Source organism: Physeter macrocephalus, chromosome 4 (genome assembly GCF_002837175.3).
Source record: "Physeter macrocephalus isolate SW-GA chromosome 4, ASM283717v5, whole genome shotgun sequence".
Classification (NCBI taxonomy): domain Eukaryota; kingdom Metazoa; phylum Chordata; class Mammalia; order Artiodactyla; family Physeteridae; genus Physeter; species Physeter macrocephalus.
Genome location: NC_041217.1, coordinates 74,389,255 through 74,410,988, shown reverse-complemented (window position 1 = coordinate 74,410,988; position 21,734 = coordinate 74,389,255). Strand labels below are relative to the sequence as shown.

General features: G+C 37.5%; 1 protein-coding gene across 2 annotated transcripts in view; it reads right to left on the bottom strand.

Moving 5' to 3' along the window:
- The window catches only part of SNX27 (sorting nexin 27), a 78,615-nt gene that overhangs the window by 45,557 nt on the left and 11,324 nt on the right, over window positions 1–21,734 (bottom strand). For both annotated transcript variants that reach the window (XM_024116083.2, XM_055084315.1), the window contains exon 2: window positions 8,306–8,537. In XM_024116083.2, the coding sequence (XP_023971851.1) occupies window positions 8,306–8,537 (232 nt within the window). The remainder of the gene's footprint in view (window positions 1–8,305; window positions 8,538–21,734) is intronic.

The following is a 21,734-nucleotide window of genomic DNA, read 5'->3' as shown; positions in this document are numbered from 1 at the left end:
GCAACTAAGCCTGTGCGCCACAACTACTGAGCCTGTACTCTAGAGCCCGCGAGCCACAACTACTGAACCCATGTGCCACAACTACTGAGCCTGCACTCTAGAGTCTGTGAGCCACAACTACTGAAGCCCGTGCACCTAGAGCCCGTGCTCCGCAACAAGAAAAGCCACCGCAATGAGAAGCCCGTGCGCCACAATGAAGGGTAGCCCCTGCTCACCACAACTAGACAAAGCCCACGCACAGCAAAGAAGACCCCACGCAGCCAAAAATAAATAAATAAATTTTTTAAAAAATAAAATAAAATAATTATACTAAGTATGCAGACTATACACTCCAAGTAAAAGACCAAGATTGCCAGATTGCACAAAAAAAGCAAGACATAACTATATGGTGTCTACAAGAAACCCATTTTAAGTATAATTATACAGATAGGTTAAAAGTAAAAGAATGGAAAAGATATCCAATGAAAACAATAACCAAAAGAAAGCTGAAGCGGCTATTACTGGCTATATATTAATATTAGAGAAAGACTTCAGAACAAAGAACAATACAAGAGATGTTTAAGGTGTCAATTCATCAAGAAGATATAATGGCTTCATTATACATAAAGAAAAAATGGATAGAACTGAAGATTCTGCTTCAGGTAAACTCCCTATAGACCAACCCTCCCAGTGAACAACTACAGGCTCTGGAAAAATACAAAAACCAATTACCTGAGGATTCTGAATGGTACACTAAAATTGTAAAGGGGAGTCAAAACATGAAGCAATTGACAGAGTTGGGGAGTTTCCTGCTTTTAGGGGATTTTGCCCTGATAGTGGGCATCAATCACAAATTAGCATAACTTAAGCAACTAAAACTCCAAGAGAAACTGTGACATCTTTCTGGCCAGAGGAAAGAGAGAAAGGTTCTGGGCAATCATGGATGCCATCAAAATGAGTGGAGAATCCCAAAAGAGACAGAACCAGAAAAGGGGATGCCTTAATTCTGTGAATGAACATCACATACATCTCAGGCTGATCCCTCCCTAAATGATATATACACAAGACAGACTCAAAAGTAGCATAGCAAAAGCTGAAAGAATTGAAATGAGACTTGAAGTGCAACTCACAGAAGCTGACACAGCTTACAGTTAACTGCCAAGTAAACATACACATCAATATTCCTCAGAGGAATATTACAGAATCCAGAGTCTACACAATGTAACATTCACGATACCCAGGATACGATCCAAAATTACTCACTGTACAAAGAACCAAGAAGATATGACCCATTCCCAAGGAAAAAGACACTAAACAGAGAACATCAAAATGACATAAATATTAAAATGTTCAGATCTACACTCAATGGAACAGAACAGTATACAGAAATAAAACCACACATATATGTTCAACTGACTTTCAACAATGATGTCAAGGTATTTCAGCACGGAAAGAATATTCTTTTCAACACAAGTTGCTAAAACTGGATACCCATATGTGGAAAAAAATAACCTTGACCCTTATATCATACAATATACAACAGTCAACTCAAAATGGATCACAGACCTAAACATAAGAATAAAACTATGATGCAGCCACTTTGGAAAACGGTTTGGCATTTCCTCAAAAGGTTAAACATAAGAGTTACCATATGACCCAGCAATTCTACTCCTAAGTATTTCTTTCCAAGAGAAATGAAAACAGGTATCCACACAAAAACTTGTACACACATGCTCATACCAGCATTATACACAAGAGGCAAAAAATATAAAGAACCCCAAATGTCCATCAATTGAAGAACAGATAAATTAAATGTGTTATATTCATACAATGGAGTGTCATTTGGCTGATACATGCTACAACATGGATAAACCTTGAAAATACATATGGCTTCACTTATATGAAACATCCAGAATAGGCAAATCTATAGAGATGGAAAGTGGTTGCCTAGGACTAGAGGGGATAGGAAGTTTGGAGAATGATGGCTAAAGGGTATAGAGTTTCTTTTTGAGATGATGAAAATGTTCTAAAATTGTGGTGATAGTTGCACAATTCTGTGAGCATACTAAGAACCACTGAATTGTACACTTTAAATGGGTGAATTTATGGTATGTGATTCATACCTCAAAATAAAGTTATTACAAAATCAGAAAGCTAAAACCATAAAACTTTTATAAGAAAACATAAAAGATTTGTGTTCTTGGGGTAGGCAGATTTCTTAGAACACAAAAAGCATTATCCATAAAAGAAAGAAATTGACAAACTACACTTCATCAGAGTTTAAAACTTGTTTTTTTGAAAGACACTGTTAAAAATAAAATAAAAAGGCAAGCCTCAGACTGGGAGAAATATTTTACAAAGCATTTATCTGATAAAAGACTTATATACAATATACATAACTAAACAAAATAATAATAAGACAAACAGCCCAATTTTTTAAATGGGCAAGAGCAGAACAGATACTTTAACAATGAAGATATAAGAAAAGCCATTAAGCACGTGAAAATACACTCATCATGAGTCATTAGGCAAACGCAAAATTAAAATCAGAATGAAATACCACTATACTCACTAGAATGGCTAGAATTTTAAAAACTGAAAATACCAAGTGTTCAAGAGGTTATGGAGCAACTGGAACTCTCCACTACAGATGAGAATACAAAAACAGTACAGCCTCTTTGGAAAACAGTTTGACAATTTCTCATTTGACCCTGCAATTCCACTTCTAGCTGTGTATGTACTCAAGAGAAATGAAAACATAAATCTACATAAATACCTGTACATTATGTTATTTCATGGCAGCTTCAGTAATAATAGCCCCAAACTGGAAACAACACAAATGGGCAACAACAAGTGAACAGATAAATAAATTGTAGTAAATCCATCCAATGGAATACTATCAGTAATTAAAGAGGAATAAACTACTGATATATGCAACAACATGTACCAATCTTAAAGGACTACACTAAGTGAACAAAGCTAGACATGAAAGACTACATATTGTATGCTTCCATTTATTTACATTCTAAAAAGGGCAAAATACAATAACAGAAGGGTGATCAGTGGTTGACAGAGGCAGTGGAAGGGAAAGAGGACTGACTACAAAGGGGCATGAGGGAACTTCCTGGGACAATGAAAATGTTCTATATCTTGATTGTGGTGATTATAAAACTATGTGCATTAATTAAAACTCACAAAACTAGACATTTAACGTGGGTGAATGTTAATGTTAGTAAATTATGCTCAATAAAGTTTATTTTTTAAAAAAGGACAATTAGTAGTTTCATTCCTTTTCTAAGTCTACAGAGGTTCTCGAGGTCTTAGGTAATTCCCCAAAGGTCTCAATATCCAATCTGCTCCATTTTTAGGGCCCAATCTTGATTTCTACTTCTTACATGTCTTATGATTAAAAGTACAGCACCTCTACAAAGGATCATAAGAGACTACTACGAGCAACTCTACGTCCATAAAATGGACAACCTAGAAGAAATGGACATATTCTTAGAATGGTACAATCTCCCAAGACTGAAGCAGGAAGAAATAGAAAATATAAACAGACCAATTACCAGTACTGAAATTGAATCAGTAATTTAAAAACTCCCAACAAACAAAAGTCCAAGACCAGATGGCCTCACAGGTGAATTCTACCAACATCTAGAGAAGAGCTAACACCTATCCTTCTGAAACTATTCTAAAAAATTGCAGAGGAACGAACACTTACTAACTCATTCTATGAGGCCACCATCACCCTGATACCAAAACCAAACAAAGATATCACAAAAAAGGAAAATTACAGGCCAGTATCACTGAAGAACATAGATACAAAAATCCTCAACAAAATACTAGCAAACTGGGACTTCCCTGGTGGCACAGTGGTTAAGGAACCACCTGCCAACACAGAGGACACGGGTTTGAGCCCTGGTGCGGGAAGATCCCACATGCCTCAAAGCAACTAAGCCTGTGCACCACACCTACTGAGCCTGTGCTCTAGAGCCCGCGAGCCACAACTACTGAGCCCACATGCCACAACTACTGAAGCCCGCACGCCTACAGACCATGTTCCACAACAAGAGAAACCACTGCAATGAGAAGCCCGCACACCGCAACGAAGAGTAGCCCCCACTCGCCATAACTAGAGAAAAGCCCTTGCGCAGCAACGAAGACCCAACGCAGCCAAAAATAAATAAATAATAAATTAATTTAAAAAAAAAATACTAGCAAACCGACTCCAACAATATATTAAAAGGATCATACACCATGACCAAGTAGGATTTATTCCAGGGATGCAAGTATTCTTCAACATCTGCAAATCAATGTGATACACCACACTAACAAACTGAAGAATAAAACCATATGATCATCTCAATAGATGCAGAAAAAGCTTTTGATAAAATTCAACATCCATTTATGATAAAATCTCTTCAGAAAGTGGGCACAGAGGAAACATATTTCAACATAAATAAGGCCATATAGGGACTTCCCTGGTGGCACAGTGGTTAAGAATCCGCCTGCCAATGCAGGAGACATGGGTTCTATCCCTGGTCCAGGAAGATCCCACATGCCGTGGAGCAACTAAGCCCATGCACCGCAACTACTGAGCCTGCACTCTACAGCCCTCGAGCCACGACTACTGAGCCCGCGTGCCACAACTACTGAAGCCCGTGGACCCATGCTCGGCAACAAGAGAAGCCACCACAATGAGAAGCACACACACCACAACGAACAGTAGCCCCCACTTGCCACAACTAGAGAAAAGCCCGCATGCAGCAACAAAGCCCCAATGCAGCCCAAAATAAATAAATAAAATAAATAAATTTTAAAATAAAATAAATAAAGGTCATATATGACAAACCCACAGCTAACATCATACTCAATGATGAAAAGCTGAAAGCATTTCCTCTAAGATCAGGAACAAGACAAGGATGCCCACTCTCACCACTTTTATTCAACACTGTTTTGGAAGCCCTAGCCACAGCAATCAGAGACAAAAGAAATAAAAGGAATCCAAATTGGAAAAGAAGAAGAAGAACTGTCACTGTTTGCAGATGACATGATGCTACACATAGAAAATCCAAAAGATGCTACCAGAAAACTACTAGAGCTCATCAATGAATTCAGTAAAGTTGATGGATATAAAATTAATATACAGAAATCTGTTGCATTTCTATACACTAAAAATGAAATATCAGAAAGAGAAATTATGGAAACAACCCCATTTACCATTATATCAAAAAGAATAAAATACTTAGAAATAAACCTAGCTAAGGAAGCAAAAGATCTGTATTACAAAAACTATAAGACACTGATAACAGAAACTGAAGATGACACAAACAGATGGAAAAATATACCGTATTCTTGGATTGGAATAATCAATATTGTTAAAATTACCATGACTACCCAAGGCAATATACAGATTCAACACAATCCCTATCAAATTACCAGTGGCATTTTTCACAAAACTAGAACAAAAAAATTTTTAATTTGTATGGAAACACAAAAGACCTTAAATAGCCAAAACAATCTTGAGAAAGAAGAACAGAGCTAGAGGAATCATGCTCCCTGGCTTCAGACTATACTACAAAGCTACGGTAATCAAAACAGTGTAGTATTGGCACAAAAACAGACATATAGATCAATGGAACAGGATAGAAAGTGCAGAGAAAACCCCACACACTTATGATTAATTAATCTATGACAAATGAGGCAAAAATATACAATGGAGAAAAGGCAGTCTCTTCAATAAGTGGTGCTGGGGAAACTGGACAGCTACGTGTAAAAGAATGAATTAGAACATTCTCTAACACCAGATACAAAAATAAACTCAAAATGGATTAAAGACCTAAATGTAAGACCAGATACTATAAAACTCCTAGAGGAAAACATAGGCAGAACACTCTGACAAAAAAAAAAATCACAGCAATATTTTTTTGGATGCATCTTCTAGAGTAATGGAAGTAAAAACAAAAATAAACAAATGGGACCTAATTAAACTTAAAAGCTTTTGCACAGCAAAGGAAATCATAAACAAAATGAAAAGACAACCTACGGACTGGGAGAAAATATTTGCAAATGATGCTACCAATGAGGGATTAACTTCCAAAATATACAAACAGTTCATACAGCTTAATATCAAAAAAACCCAAACAACCCAATCAAAAAATGGGCAGAAGTCTTAAATAGACATTCTCCAAAGACATACAGGCACATGAAAAGATGCTCAACATTGCTAATTATTAGAGAAATGCAAATCAAAACTATAATGAGGTATGACCTCACACCAGTCAAAACGGCCACCATTTTAAAAAACCTACAAATAATAAATGCTGGAGAGGGTGTGGAGAAAAAGGAACCTTCCTGCACTGTTGGTGGGAATGTAAATTGGTGCCACCGCTATGAAAAACAGTATGGAGGTTCCTTAAAAAATTAAAAATAGGGCTTCCCTGGTGGCGCAGTGGTTGAGAGTCCGCCTGCCGATGCAGGGGACGCAGGTTCGTGCCCCGGTCCGGGAAGATCCCACATGCCGCGGAGCGGAAAAAAAAAAAAAAATTAAAAATAAAGTTATCATATGATGCAGCAATCCACTCGTGGGCATATATCGGGAGAAAACTCTAATTTGAAAGGATACATGCACACCAATGTTCATAGAAGCACTATGTACAACAGTCAAGACATGGAAGCAACCTAACTGTCCACTGACAGATGAACGGATAAAGAAGACGTGGTACATAAACAGAATGGAATATTACTCAGCCATAAAAAAGAATGAAATAATGCCATTTGCAGCAACATGGATGGACCTATAGATTATCATACTAAGTGAAGTCAGACAGAAAAAGACATATGATACCACTTATATGTAGAATCTAAAAAAAATGATACAAATGAATTTATTTACAAAACAGAAACAGACTCACAGACACAGAAAACAAACTTATGGTTAACAAAGGGGACAGTGGGGCGGGAGGTTGGGGTGGGGGAGATAAATCAGGAGTTTGGGATTAACATATATATACTACTATATATAAAATAGATAAATAACAAGGACCTACTATATAGCACAGGGAACTATCCTGTAATAACCTATAATGGAAAAGAATCTGAAAAAGAATAGATATATATGTGTATGTATAACTGAATCACTTTGCTGTACACCTGAAACTAACACAACATTGTAAATTAACTATACTTCAATTTAAAAAATGGTTAAAAGAAAGTATAGCACCTCTGCAACACAAAACTCTAAATTTTGTGTGTATGGTTCGGAGAATACATAGACCAGACCGACATAAAACCTACATGCTATCATCTCCAGCTAAATTACAGATGCGGTCAAACATTATTTGATCCTTCTGGAACTTTTCAGGCTTCCTTGCTTGCTTTTCTCATCTCCCCATTAAAAAGAATGTACCATAAATATCTAGTAGCTCATTCCTATACAGGGGAAAAATCTCAGTTTCAGAGACTGCAACATTAAACAGCAGATCAGCTTTAAACACATGTAGTCTGTTTGCCAATACCTACAGAATGCACTGCATTTTCCACAAAGATTAATGAATTTCTCATTATACCATCACTCCCAAAATAATCAAAGGCAAATAAAGAATACTGCAACCAAGGGAAAAATTAAGCAGATTGGGCTATAATGTTGCAATTAGGTTTTAAAGAACAAAGGCATTTGGGAAAGGGGCTGGCACACATCATCCAGAATTCAAGATGGGCTTTCCTGCATATCTACAACAGCAAGAAACTGGAAATGTATAAAATAGCCCATGTGAATTGCATACAGAATATAATGAGGACCTTGGAGAAAACCAGAATTAATCATTCACACAGATATCTCCAAAGAAAATGAAAAAGAACAAGATGTGAAGGGGGGTATAGGGCACTTGTAGGTTCTGACATGGACAAACTGTATTACCCAAATGTTTTGGAGGACACACCACACTTTAAAATTAATCTTGCTCTATAGCTCTACAGAGTCAACAGTAAGTAAGAGACTGCTATTAGCAAAGAGATATGACAACCAATAAAAGAACAAAATAAACTCACACATGATTGCAAAAGGCCCAAACGCAAACTTAAAACTGTCTACAATAAAATGGAATTACACTTAAGGAGAAATATGTCTCTTCTTCCATTACTGTAGTTCACCCTCTGCAATAAATCAGGGCCAGTGTCTTTTATTTATGTGTAAACCCATATTCCTGGTAGGCAAACTGACCTAGGTGGCAGTCACTTATCCTAGTGCTCTAATATATATCATAAATGATAAGATTGGGAGAAACAAAAGCTAGGTGTTTGAGGATGGAGTTGGGCTGACACTCACCACAAACTTCTCACCATTCTGCTCCACATGTTTGTATGTGGGGACCGATATGGGCACTGCTTGCTTTTCTGTGTAATCATAAAATGACTGTCCCAACGAGTCGTCACTGGGATCTAGGTTATCTGCCTCATGAGGAGGTACAGATAACACTGTCAAGATCAATTCCTTCTCGCCTGCTCGGATCAGGTCCACCACCTGCTTGTGTGTCGCCCCCTCAACATTCACGCCGTTCCTAAGGGGAAAAAGGGAAAAAGACAATCCCATAAACCAGAAGGGTCCAAACACCTTATAGCTCCACCCTCCTGCCCCCACTCCAGTGTCATGAAGTATGAACCACAAAATAAAAAGATCAGTTTGGTTCCAGAAAAGCTGTTTATGTTTTTACAAATCATAATGTGAAAAAGTGTGTGTGAACTTATGGCAGGGGGAAAAAATGGCAACAGGTGAAAGGACCTACCCTTCCTCTTATGCTAGAACCTCACACACAGCCTCAGGAAAACACAAGGGAAGGAGGGTGAAGCTGAGGAGGGAACAAAGCTTTTAAAGCCAACTTCCTCATCCTAACTAAGCACGGATACAATACAATAAAGTGGCTTTTAACAATCCTGCCATTTGAACTGTTCTTTGTCCTTTTAAAATTTCTTAGAATTGGGAATTCTGTCAAAAGAAATTTTTCACAAAATATGCTCCCTTAATTTGTAAAGACCCAAAAAGTATGACTTAAAATAGTTCTTTTACATTTGTATCTAATTTCTCCCCATATCTTAAAATCGGCCAACTTAATTTTCCTTTATACCAAGTTTCATCACCTTGGGAATTAAATGATATATATCTTCATACACACTAGTTTCCTCTATCACTCAGTTTTTAAAAAGGCAAGGACGGGCTTCCCTGGTGGCGCAGTGGTTGCGCGTCCGCCTGCCGATGCAGGGGAACCGGGTTCGCGCCCTGGTCTGGGAGGATCCCACATGCCGCGGAGCGGCTGGGCCCATGAGCCATGGCCGCTGTGCCTGCGCGTCCGGAGCCTGTGCTCCGCAACGGGAGAAAAAAAAGGCAAGGAGATAACCTCTCTAAAATTTTATTATCTGACCCAACTTCCTTTGTTCTCCCAATCACTTCAATTAGTAGCTACTTTTTTTTCTGTTCCGTGCTATCTCACTTAGAGCCCTGTGTAATCAGTTCACACTAAAAAATGTACCACTAAGTTTACATAGTAAATCAACCTACGCATTCTCCTTCCTGTTCCACTGTGTATAAAAAGGCTGAAACTAGGAAAAGTACGAGGTTTGGAAGAACAATAATTTTGTCAAGAAAGATGCTGAGTCCCGCAAAACTCAGCAAACTGAACTACCTTCCCAGAATGCTGACCCAGCCCATTATCTCAGCAAAAACCACTAGGCAGCTAGCTGACCTGGAGGTTCCCTCCATGGCTTATCCCAAGAGGGTTAGGAAATACACACCTGGCCTTTAGTCAACTTGATAAAAGCTTATCTACCCTTTAAACTCTTTTTCACTCTTGTTCCAAAGCATTAGGGTTTCTCCTTCCTGCAAATGATGCTAGGTTTAATAACAAGCCTTCCACAAACTTTTCAATCACTGGAATTGTCTGTCAGAGTATGGTATCTGAAACATCCATTTATATAAACAGAACAGGCAGATCATCCAGCTAAGCCTCCTTCCTTATTCTAGGTTTAACAATCTAGCCAGTAAATACAGTGCTCTTGACATTTCACAACCTAAAGTCTAACTTATATACACAAACCTAAAGTCTAACTTAAATACACACACACACACACACACACACAATAAAGCAATTTTACAACTGGCTAGCTATAGAAGAAAATAAAGAGCTCCCTCCACTGATGGAAATTTGAGCTTTTAAAATTCAGATCAGGTCAGACCAGTGGCCAGAAAAAGTGGTCAGTTCTTTGATCATAGAGCAGGATGATAAAATAGAAGAAAATGGGCTTTGGAGCTAGATCTACAAGGGTTCAAATCCTGGCCCTGCCAGAACTGGTCTTAAGTCATTTAACCTTTCTTAGCATTGCTTTCCACGCCTATAAAAGAGAGACAGTAATAAGTCCCTAACAGAGTCGTTGTGAAGATTAATGTAATAAAACATGTAACCTGCCAAGATCAATGCCTGAACACTCATATCAGAAAGTATATTAATGAAAGAAGTACTATGTATCTATGGGTTATGAAGAGATTTTGGTTAAAGAATAAATGGAAACCTAAAGTTGGGGATTGGTAAAGCATTTCATCTGAATCTTTGACCTAATTACTAGTTCTGGGAAAATATTTTGATGGTAGAATAAATAAAATGGAAAAGGCAAAAGTTAAAAATCAACATAGAGAATTTGATCTATCCCTAGGAATCTTAGCTTAACTCACGAATATCCTTGTTAATTTTTTTTTTAACAAAGTGAGGAAAACTAATACTGTAGAGACTGAAGTAAACATCTTGGATACTAAAACATGATTTTTATGTTAGTACAATCAATTTTATGAGATGAGCATTTGTGAAAAAAGTTTAAGAACTGATGCTCAAATCTTATTTTTCAGCTCCCTAATTTTTCCTAATTTTAAAGGATTTTTAATCTGGACTACTCTGTCGATAGGCTTGGGAGCGGGCGGCGGTCAGTGAACCCCTACAGAATTTGTATGTAAGATTATATTTGTCTACATATATGCATTTTTTTCTGGGAAGAGGGCCCACAGCTTTCATCAGCTTCAAAAAAGGAGTATGTAATCTCCAGAAAGGTTAAAAACTATTGTTTTCAATGCATACCTCCACCCATTCAGTTTTCAAGTTAGAATACACTGTTCCTTGGGTCACTCACAGAAATAAGCCCTGAAAATCGGCAAACTTAAGTGAGGCTCACTCCAAAAGCAGCCAGGGAGTGCTTAGGTTTCACTTCTTTAATAGTAAGATCAAGCTTCGAATTGGCTATCATCCCAAAAACTCTCAAAAAAACCCAGGGGCTTGCCTGGTGGCGCAGTGGTTGCGCGTCCGCCTGCCGATGCAGGGGAACCGGGTTCGCGCCCCGGTTTGGGAGGATCCCACATGCCGCGGAATGGCCGCTGCGCCTGCGCGTCCGGAGTCTGTCCTCCGCAACGGGAGAGGCCGCAGCAGAGGGAGGCCCGCATACCACAAAAAAAAAAAAAAAAAAAAAAAAAACCAAAACAACAACAAAAACAGGAAAGAACTACCAGTGTCATATTCTAAACACACTTGCTAATACTCATCTGGTTCAATTAGAGAAGGAATTCTATACATTCCACAATTTAATACAAGCTGGAAATTCCTTCATTCTTCAGAGAATTAAATGGGTTAGTAAAAACCCCAGGATGCCTGATTTCAAAAAGGGCCCTCCCTCCTCAAGAATTAAGAGACCTTCATAGTCATAAAAATGTTTATATGATATCCCCTTTTCCACAAGAATGCTACTATAACAGGCTCATATTAGGTGTGGCCCAATTTGGCCGATTCTGAAGACATAAATGAATGTAAACTATAAATTCCGCAGAAAGGGAACTTTCAGCACTACAGACTTCTGGTTCAAAGCATGGGTTTTGGAGTCAGACTTCCGTTTGAATACCAGTTGTGCCGTTTAAGAGATGAGACATTTGGCAAATGATTCAATCTCATTAAGCCTCAATTTCTTAACTCATAAAATGGGGCTAATAATATAACAGAGTTGTTTTAAGACCTCAAATGAGATAAAGCTCTAGAATACAGTAATCACTCAATAAAAGGTAGTTATTCATGTGAGGTATTTCTATCAGCTGGGCAAGCAGGTTGGTAGTATTTTGGCCTCCTGATGATACAAACAAACCCTTTCTACGACCAATCTCCCTTGCTTTTCTTTTGTCTTTGTAACATAATCTAGATGGAATTCATTTGAAAATAAATGACTGAGCTCTCAACCAATGATAATAGAAAATACAAGATAGTCAACTTCAAAAGAGAACTACCACATCAGAGAACCACTAAGTCCTATAACACACAAAAGTAACTACTGCCCAGTAGGTTCTACCCATCAATGCTTTTTCTACAAAGAAAGGCTTAAACACACCATCAAAAATTTTCAACAGATATGTGATTAAACAAATACAGTAAAATGTTAATTATAGAATCTAGGTGGTAAATGGGTATTCTCGTGCAATTCCTTCAACTTTTCTGTATGTTTGAAATTTTTCAAAATAAAATGTGAAGAGGGCTTCCCTGGTGGTGCAGTGGTTAAGAATCCGCCCGCCAATGCAGGGGACAAGGGTTCAAGCCCTGGTGCGGGAAGTTCCCACATGCCGCGGAGAAACGAAGCCCATGCGCCACAACTACTGAGCCTACACTCTAGAGCCCGCGAGCCACAACTAGGGAAGCCCGCGTGCCTAGAGCCCATACTCCGCAACAAGAAAAGACAACACAATGAGAAGCCCACGCACCGCAACGAAGAGTAGCCCGCGCTCGCCACACCTAGAGAAAGCACGCACGCAGCAAGGAAGACCCAACGCAGCCAAAAATAAATAAATAAAATTAATTAATTAATTAAAAAATAAATAAAATGTGGAGGGGAAAAAAGAAGGCAACCAAGAAATCCAACCATCCACAACTAAGACCAAAATTTAGTTTCCTTAGGCAACTATGCTACCCAATTACTTTGTGTCTTCAGCATTGTAAAGATACACTTGATAATTTTAATAAAATGCCCCTCATTTTTTACATAAGACCAAAATTTGACCCCACTGGAGAGGCCTTTTAGCTAGCTAATGGGAGTGGCTTTAAGTAAGACTTTTATTCAACTAAAGTTAGCCAGCTGAGGAAACTGCAAAGCTAATATAAACACTCACAAAAAAGCAGCGAAAAAAAAGTTCTAAATAGTCAGGATTTGTATACTGTTTATGAAGGAACCTCTATATAATGAAACTAGGTATGGATGGAAATATGACACAGCCAATCACTATACGTGCCACAGGAAGGAGCCATTCTATGTGGTAAGCAGAATATTATTTTGACCCCCTGTGACACGCAGGAAAGTAATTAAAGTGTAGTTAGTCCCCCAGAGGCAGCCTGTAAAAAACAGACAATAAAGTCCTATAACTGCAAGCAGTAGGAGACACTTCTCAATTCTGTAGGTTAAAACACAACGGCTACATGTTCACAGAAAGGTTAAAATAAAAAAAGTTTTGCCAAGGATGTGGAAGAGATGGAATTCTCATGCATTGCTGACGGGAGCAGAAAGCAAAAACAATCCGGCAGTTTCTTATAATGTGAAACATAAACATTTACTATATGACCTAGCAATTCCACTCCTACGTATCTACCCAAGAGAAATGAAAACACGGCCATACAAACAATTATAGTTGAATGTTCATTGAAGCTTTATTCATCATAGTCCAAAACTGAAAACAGCCAAATGTCTATCAAGAGGTAAACAGATAAACTGTGGCACATTCATGCCACAGAGTACTACTCAGCAATAAAAAGGACCAAACTACTGATGTCCACAATATGGATGAATCTCAAAAATACATTAAGCAAAGAAGACAGAGAAGAGTCTGTTTGATTTGATTTCATTTATTTGAAGTTCAGAATAGACAAAACTATTCTACAGTGATAATTATCAGATCAGTGGTTGTCTGTCAGGGAGGGGGCGGGGGTAGGGGGTACAACAGACACAAGGAAGCTTTCTGAAGTAATATATGTGCTCTATATCTTGATTGGGGTGGTAGCTAAATGGATCTATACTTTTCTCAGATTTAAAACTCTCAAAATGTGTGCATTTGACTGTATGTAAATTAAACCTCAATAAAGTGGATTTTAAAATAAAATTATATAATATCCTCATTTACAAATGTAAAATAGTAGTCCATCATCAGAGTGAAACAGCCCCTATTCTACTTTTAGATTACTCGGAATTTTTTTTTGCTGTTATTGACAATGTTGTTATGAAGATCCTAATAGATGAATCTCTACACATATCTGCAGTACAAAATTGTTTAATGGATAAAACACACACTTTTTCCTCCACCTCCCATATCTTTGTAGAAAATAAGCTAAGCCTTCAATACTTTCACGTCTTACAAGCCTATTTCAACAAAATAATGAAGAGAAAATTAAGCCAGAGCTAGTTTTACCCCTACTACTGCTTTGGCCTTTTGTCTTAACCTCCTAAAAATAACAGGACACATATTTCAAGCCTAGTGTAGTTAAGAACGTCAGCAACAGATGATTATAAAGTTAAGCCAGAGAGCAACAGCATCTCTGTCTAGTTTATTAAAGCCATAATGTGAGAAACATCAAACTCACTCAACACTTGATTAATACTATTAGATTAATACTATTATATTACATTATAAATATAATTGATCTTTTTTAGGAGTCCTAGTTGTTAGATTTTTAAGCATTCAAGGCTGTAAAGCATTTTCTTCTCACAGAGTATTTGAAAAAGAATTTGTCCAGCCAAATAGCTAACATTAGAAAAACTTTTAATGACATTGAAGTACATCAAGCAAATGAACTTACAACTCAAAAAATATTTATGAAGACTATATGCAAACATGGAAAAGTCCTTATAGTATGTAAAATGCAAAAAAACAAAAAAGACTATAAATATTATTTGAGGTTTTTTGCATTTAAAATATAAAAATATCGTCCATTGTGATCTTATGAGCACATAAGATATTTTTGCCCCCAAACAGACACGGTATGTAAACTATGAAAATAGCTAAGTTAGGGTAACTATGGAACTATAGGTAATTTTTAAAATTTAACATAGCTTTTCTATCTTTTCAATTACACAAAGCTTTTTAAACAAACTCCCTATCTTCTCTGCAATATATTTTCTTGGAAACTGGGTGAAGATCTTACAAGTTGGAGAAAAACAGTCCCCTGACTCATCAAAAGAACGACACTTCCTTTGACTTTTCACTGGTTCATTGCCCAGTTGTTGAGTACATCTATACTAGACACTAGACTATAAAAACAAGGAACTACTCTACTGAAATGTAAAGACATGTCCTTTTAAATTTTGCAGTTAAATCATCTGGCTGGCTTAGGTTGACTCCTTTTCATCCACCTCTGCCTCTTTGCTATCTAACTTCGGCAAACAATCAAGTCACATAACTGACTAATTGTCTTAGCAATCATGCTGTACTTTGCCCTTACACTCTGGAGATAAGGGATTCAGACATGCATAAGCAATAAAAATAGCCAAAGGAAGTCAAGCTTGATCGTGTCTGTACCAAAGTACAATGCCAGACCACTAAATATCAAGAACTTTTTGGAATTTTGTTTCAGAAATAATAACATTTTAGAACACCTAATTTACTGACAGGACAAGAGAAGTACAACTAGAGAAAGTAAATGGTCAAAGGTTTCTAAAATGCTTGCGTTTTTTCTAATAAACCATCTGGTTAACAATTTTAAAAGCACAAAACTATTATCTCAATTACTCTTAATGTTAACTTATGTGGAAAATGAGACGATGACTACATAAACAGGTAAAATCCTTTTGGAAAGCAATTTCACTGGTAATATGCATCTAAAGTCATAAAAATGTTCATGTTCTTTCAACCCAAAATGGCCTTACTGAGAATTTATCCTAAGGAAATCATCAAAATATGAGCTCCATGAGGGCAAGAACTTTACAGTGGCATGTAGACCATTCTCAAGTATTTGTTGAAAGAAATGAAATAATCCTGAACACAGAAAAAGCAAGGTACAAGTATGTTCATTATTTAGGTTGTTTCCAAATTTCTGTTCTTATAAAAAGTCAGCAATAAGGGGAAATGAATGGTAAAGAAAATTATAGCAAAACAATTTAACTATAAAGCAATCATTTAAAATTGTAAATATGAAGAACAAAATAAACTATAAATATGTTTGGGCCAATGTTATGTTAAGAAGTGGATTATAAAAATGCAACTTCTAAAAGATAACACAGGAGAAAATCTAGTGATGGGTATGACAATGAGATTTTAGACAACAAAAATGTGATCCATGAAAGACAAAATTGCTAAGATGAATTTTATAAAAATTAAAAACTTCTGCTCTGTTAAAGACTCTGTTAAGAAAACCAAGTCACAGACTGGGAAAAAATATTTGGAAAACATTTGATAAAGGACTTGTATCCAAAATATAAAAGAACCTTAAAACTTAAAACTCAACAATAAGAAAACAAGCCAGTTAAAAATGGGCAGGGACTTCCCTGGTGGTCCAGTGGTTAAGACTCTGCGCTCCCAATGCAGGGGGCCCGGGTTCTATCCCTGGTCAGGGAACTAAGATCCCACATACCACAACTAAGCCCGAGTTCTGCAACTACTGAGCCTGTGTGCTCTAGAGCCCATGAGCCTCAACTAGAGAAGCCCGTGTGCCACAAGGAAGACCCAACGCAGCCAAAATAAATAAATAAATAAACAAATTTTTTTAATGTATTAAAAAATGGGCAAAAGATCTGAACAGACACCTCTTAAAGAAGAAATACAGACGGTAAATAAGCTTATAAAAGTTACTCAACATCACTCATCATTGGAGAACTGCAAATACCATTAAATACCTATTTGATTGGTTAAAAAAAACACAATGGGCTTCCCTGGTGGCGCAGTGGTTGCGAGTCTGCCTGCCGATGCAGGGGACACGGGTTCGTTCCCCCGTCCGGGAAGATCCCACATGCCGCGGAGGGGCTGGGCCCGTGAGCCATGGCCGCTGAGCCTGCGCGTCCGGAGCCTCTCCCGGTCCGGAGCCTCTCCCGTTGCCACAACAGTGAGAGGCCCACGTACCGCAAAAAACAAACAAACAAACAAAAAAATAAATAAAAATAAAAAACACAATAATATCAAATGCTGGTGACGATGTGGAGCAACAGCAATTCATTCAATGGTAGAGCCACTTTGCAAGACAGTTTGACAGTTTCTTAAAAAGCTAAACATAGTCTTACCATAATATCCAGCAATCACACTCCTAGGTATTTACCCAATTGAGTTGACAACTTATATTCACACAAAAACCTGCACACAGATGTTTATAGCAGCTTTATTCATAATTGCCAAAAACCAGAAGCAACCAAGATGTCCTTTATAAGTGAATGGATAAACAAAAGTGGTACATCTAGATGATGGAATATTACTCAGCTATAAAAAGAAATGAGCTCTCAAGCCACAAAAAGACATGCGGGAATCTTAAATGCATATTGCTAAGGGAAAGAAGCCAATCTGAAAAGGCTACACATTGTATGACTCCAATTAATTATATGACATTCCAGAAAAGGCAAAGATCAGTGTGCTGCCAGGGGCTTGCAGGGAGGGGAGGGATGAATAAGTGAAGCACAGGGGATTTTTAGGGCAGTGAAACTATTCCGTATGATACTGTACACTGCATACATGACAGGATGCACTTGTCAAAACCTACAGAACTTTACCACACAAAGAGTAAACCTTAATATATGCAACTTTTTCTTAAATCAGTAGGTTCAGAGAATTCCAGGCTATAACAAGAGAATCTAACTGTATTTCAAATCTATTTCAAAAAACCTCATGGAAGTGTGTAGGGGGGAAAAGTTACAGACCTAAGTAACTGGAAATGAATGAATTCTGTAAGATTAAAGGCCAAAGGGACTGCACATAAGTACTGTATTCTAGTCAATAAAGTTGTTTCCCGCAGAGGTACAGGTTAACAAATCTGGTATTACTACACATGTATACTGGAATTGAAAAATTAAATAAATGGTGGATGTAGGGAGCCAAGTTTCTCACTGTTGGAGTGGAAATGTACAAATCAGCAAGAGGAGGGGGATAAAACATCCATATAGTAATGAAGAAAAGCTAGAGACATCAGTAAGAACTCATGTTTAACTTAATATAGATACAGATGGTTACATATAGAAATATTTATAGATATGTGTATATACAGGGATTAATAAACACACATATATTTCTTTGCTCTGAGGGCCTGAAAGAAAGTAAACCCTCTTAGCAAGAACCATACCTAATGCCTAGATCTTGGTTTCTAATAACATTCTCCAGTAAAAAGAACCAGTGCCTCTTGGAGAAATGGCTGATTCTAGGACTGGGGCAGGAAACACACAAGATGAGCCTGGAGCACTGTGTAGTACCAGAAAGTAAGGAAGTGCTCAAAAACAAAACAAAACAAAAAAACACACATTGATGAGAGTATAGTAGAAGGGCACAGAAGCCAACTGAAAGAGCTACCAATGGCCGATTCTGGAACAACTGGAGCAACAAAATAAAGTGGCAGTATCAGATTATACAACCCAAAGTATAAAATAAATATCCATGAGCCCAACTGATATAAATAAATGACAGAATAAATTAATACACAGGGGAGAAGAGACATTCTTCTCCTATGCAGAATTCCAAATAAATTATACAGTTACTACATACTAAAGGAGAAAAGCATAACTTCCCACTCCTTAACTGTGGGCTGCATACAGTGACTCCTATCCAAAGGGTACAGTATGAAGAGCGGGGAGAGGAGGAGGAGAATAACTTTAAAGTAGAGAAACCTGGCAAATACTACTTTAGCCAGATGATCAAGGTCAATATCAACAGTCATAACTCATGATGATAGTATGTACCGTTGATATGAACTGATGAAAATGATATTTTACCTCTGTGACTGTCCTCTCCAAATCACCAAAACTCCAATCTAATCATGAAAAAAAATCAGACAAATTCTAATAGTCAGGCATACTATACCTGACCAGTACTCCTCAAAAGTGTCAAGGTCATCAAAAACAGGAAAGACTGAGAAAATGTCACAGCCAATATGAGTCTAAGGAGACACGACAATTAAATGTAACGTGGTATCTTCGATGGGATCCCGGAACAGAAAGACATTAGGTAAAAACTAACGAAATCAGGATAAACTATGGGTTTCAGTTGGTAATAATGGATCAACATTGGTTCACTTATTTTAACAAATGTTAAACATTTAATAAATAACCATACTTATATAAGAGGAGAAACTGTATGGTGGGAGTGGGGGATGTATATATGGAAACTCTACACTATCTGTTCAATTTTTCCGTAAATCTAAAACTATTCTAGAAAATGGTCTATTAATTCTAAAAATTAGATCACAAATTATATGTAACAGTGTGACTTCATAACAAATACATTAAAAAAGGACAGCCAAGGGCTTCCCTGGTGGCACAGTGGTTGAGAGTCCACCTGCTGATGCAGGGGACACAGGTTCGTGCCCCGGTCCAGGAGGATCCGACATGCCCCGGAGCAGCTGGGCCCGTGAGCCATGGCTGCTGGGCCTGCACGTCCAGAGCCTGTGCTCCACAATGGGAGAGGCCACAACAGTGAGAGGCCCGCGTACCGCAAAAAAAAAAAAAAAAAAAAAGACAGCCAAAACACAAAAAGTAGTTGTGTTAGGATGATAAGATGATGGGTGATTTTTTTTTCCTTAGTCTCCAAATTTTCTAACATTACTAACACATTACTCTTATAATTTAAAAAATGAATTTTATACCACTAAACACCTACTAGAATGACCAAAATCCAAAACACTGACAACACCAAATGCTGACGAGGATATGGCTTAACAGGAACTCTCATTCATTGCTGGTGGAAATGCAAAAGGGTATACTTTGGAAGACAGTTTGGTGGCTTCTTATAAAAATAACATACTCTTACCACCTGGATCCAGCAATTACGCTCTTTGGAGTCAAAAACTTTTGTCCACACAAAAACCTGCACACAGATGTTTATAAGCAGCTTTATTCATAATTACCAAAACTTGGTAGCAACCAAGATGTCCTTCAGTTGAGGAATGGATAAACTGTGGTAGATCCAGAAGACAATGGAATATTATTCATCACTAGAAAGAAATGAGCTATCAAGCCATAAAAAGACAAGGACACTTAAATGTATATTACTAGGTGAAAGAAGACAAGGCTACATACTATATGATTCTAACTGTATGATAATCTGGAAGAGGCAAAACTATAGAGACAGTACACAGATCAGTAGTTGCCAGGGCTTAGGGGGAGAGAGGAATGAATTAGCAGAGCACAGAGGATTTTTAGGGCAGTGAAACTACTCTGTATACTACAATGGCAGATACTGTTATTACAAATTTGTCCAAACACATAGAATATACAACACCAAGAGTGAACCCTAAAATAAACTATGGACTTTAAGTGACAATGATGTGTCAACATAGGCTCATCAATTCTAACAAATGTACCTCTTTGGTGGGGGATGTTTATAACGGTGGAGGCTATGCAGTCTATGGAGAGCCCTGATTCACAAACCCTTACCAAAGCCTTTTTTAAGTATCAAAAGCAAAATTCAATATTTATACCAATATTTTAAAGCACCTACATCCAAAAATTTAATGCTGGGCGAAAGAGAGTACTAATAACAATAAAGTATGGCCCTGGCAGGGTTGAGAAACTGAGAGGTATGTCAATCAGCATCTAGTCTTCCCAAAGAGGTAAAAAAGAATAAATAACTTGTCAAATAAGCTGCTCACCATCACTGGGACTTTTTACCCTTGGCTGGGTGTTCTATTCACAAAGAATGCTGCCTGAGGCAGGAAAAGTACAAATAAGCATCATCTGTCTTTCGACCATAATACCTCCAGCCACAAGTAACAAGGGTTTACTACTTGGGAAGGAGTAATAGATTCCTCAAACCTTCTAGTTCCAAGGCAATCAGGATACAAATATAATCTACACAGGTAGACTTATTTCTAAATAAATCAATCTTGTCATTCAATTTAAAAAAGTATAATAAGGCTTAAGGCTTTAAGGTATTTTAAAAATCAATATAAAATTATAATCAAGCTATTCAGAAGAAAAGTTCATTTGTTATCTGATATTACCTGTAAGGCCAATGTAACAACTTGACACCAAGAATAAAAACAAACTTGTTCATTTCCCTCCTAATAAATACAAAATTCTAGTCTTAGAATTTTAAAACAGCCTCCTATATTAAAATTACTAAGGCTTTGGATCTGTGCTCCACATGGCCAGGACACAACTAGTTTACACCTTTTATCCTAGCAAAATTAATGGGCCCCTTTCATTTTCAAGTGTCTTGGTCTGGACAATAAACTATACAGTACTCCTAGTTTTAGTACATTTTGTGTCTGGAAGACTCCTGTGAATATGCACATAGTCTCTAGGCACTTGCATTACTAGTATAGATAACTAAGGGCAGAAAAGTACTTATGGCGGCTTGGAGGAATTGCTCTAAACTTGTTCATCCCATTGTGGTGAGGCAGGATGGGGGAGGTTAGGGAGGAGGAATGAGAATCAGGTCAACTGGGCTTAAGAAATAACCTAAGGCTGCCGCTTTCTCCACCAAACCTAAAATTCCTTAGTGCAAAGACTACATGTCATTCAGCTTCCTATCCCCAGGGTCTAATATTGTATGTGTCATGTAGTAAGCACTCATT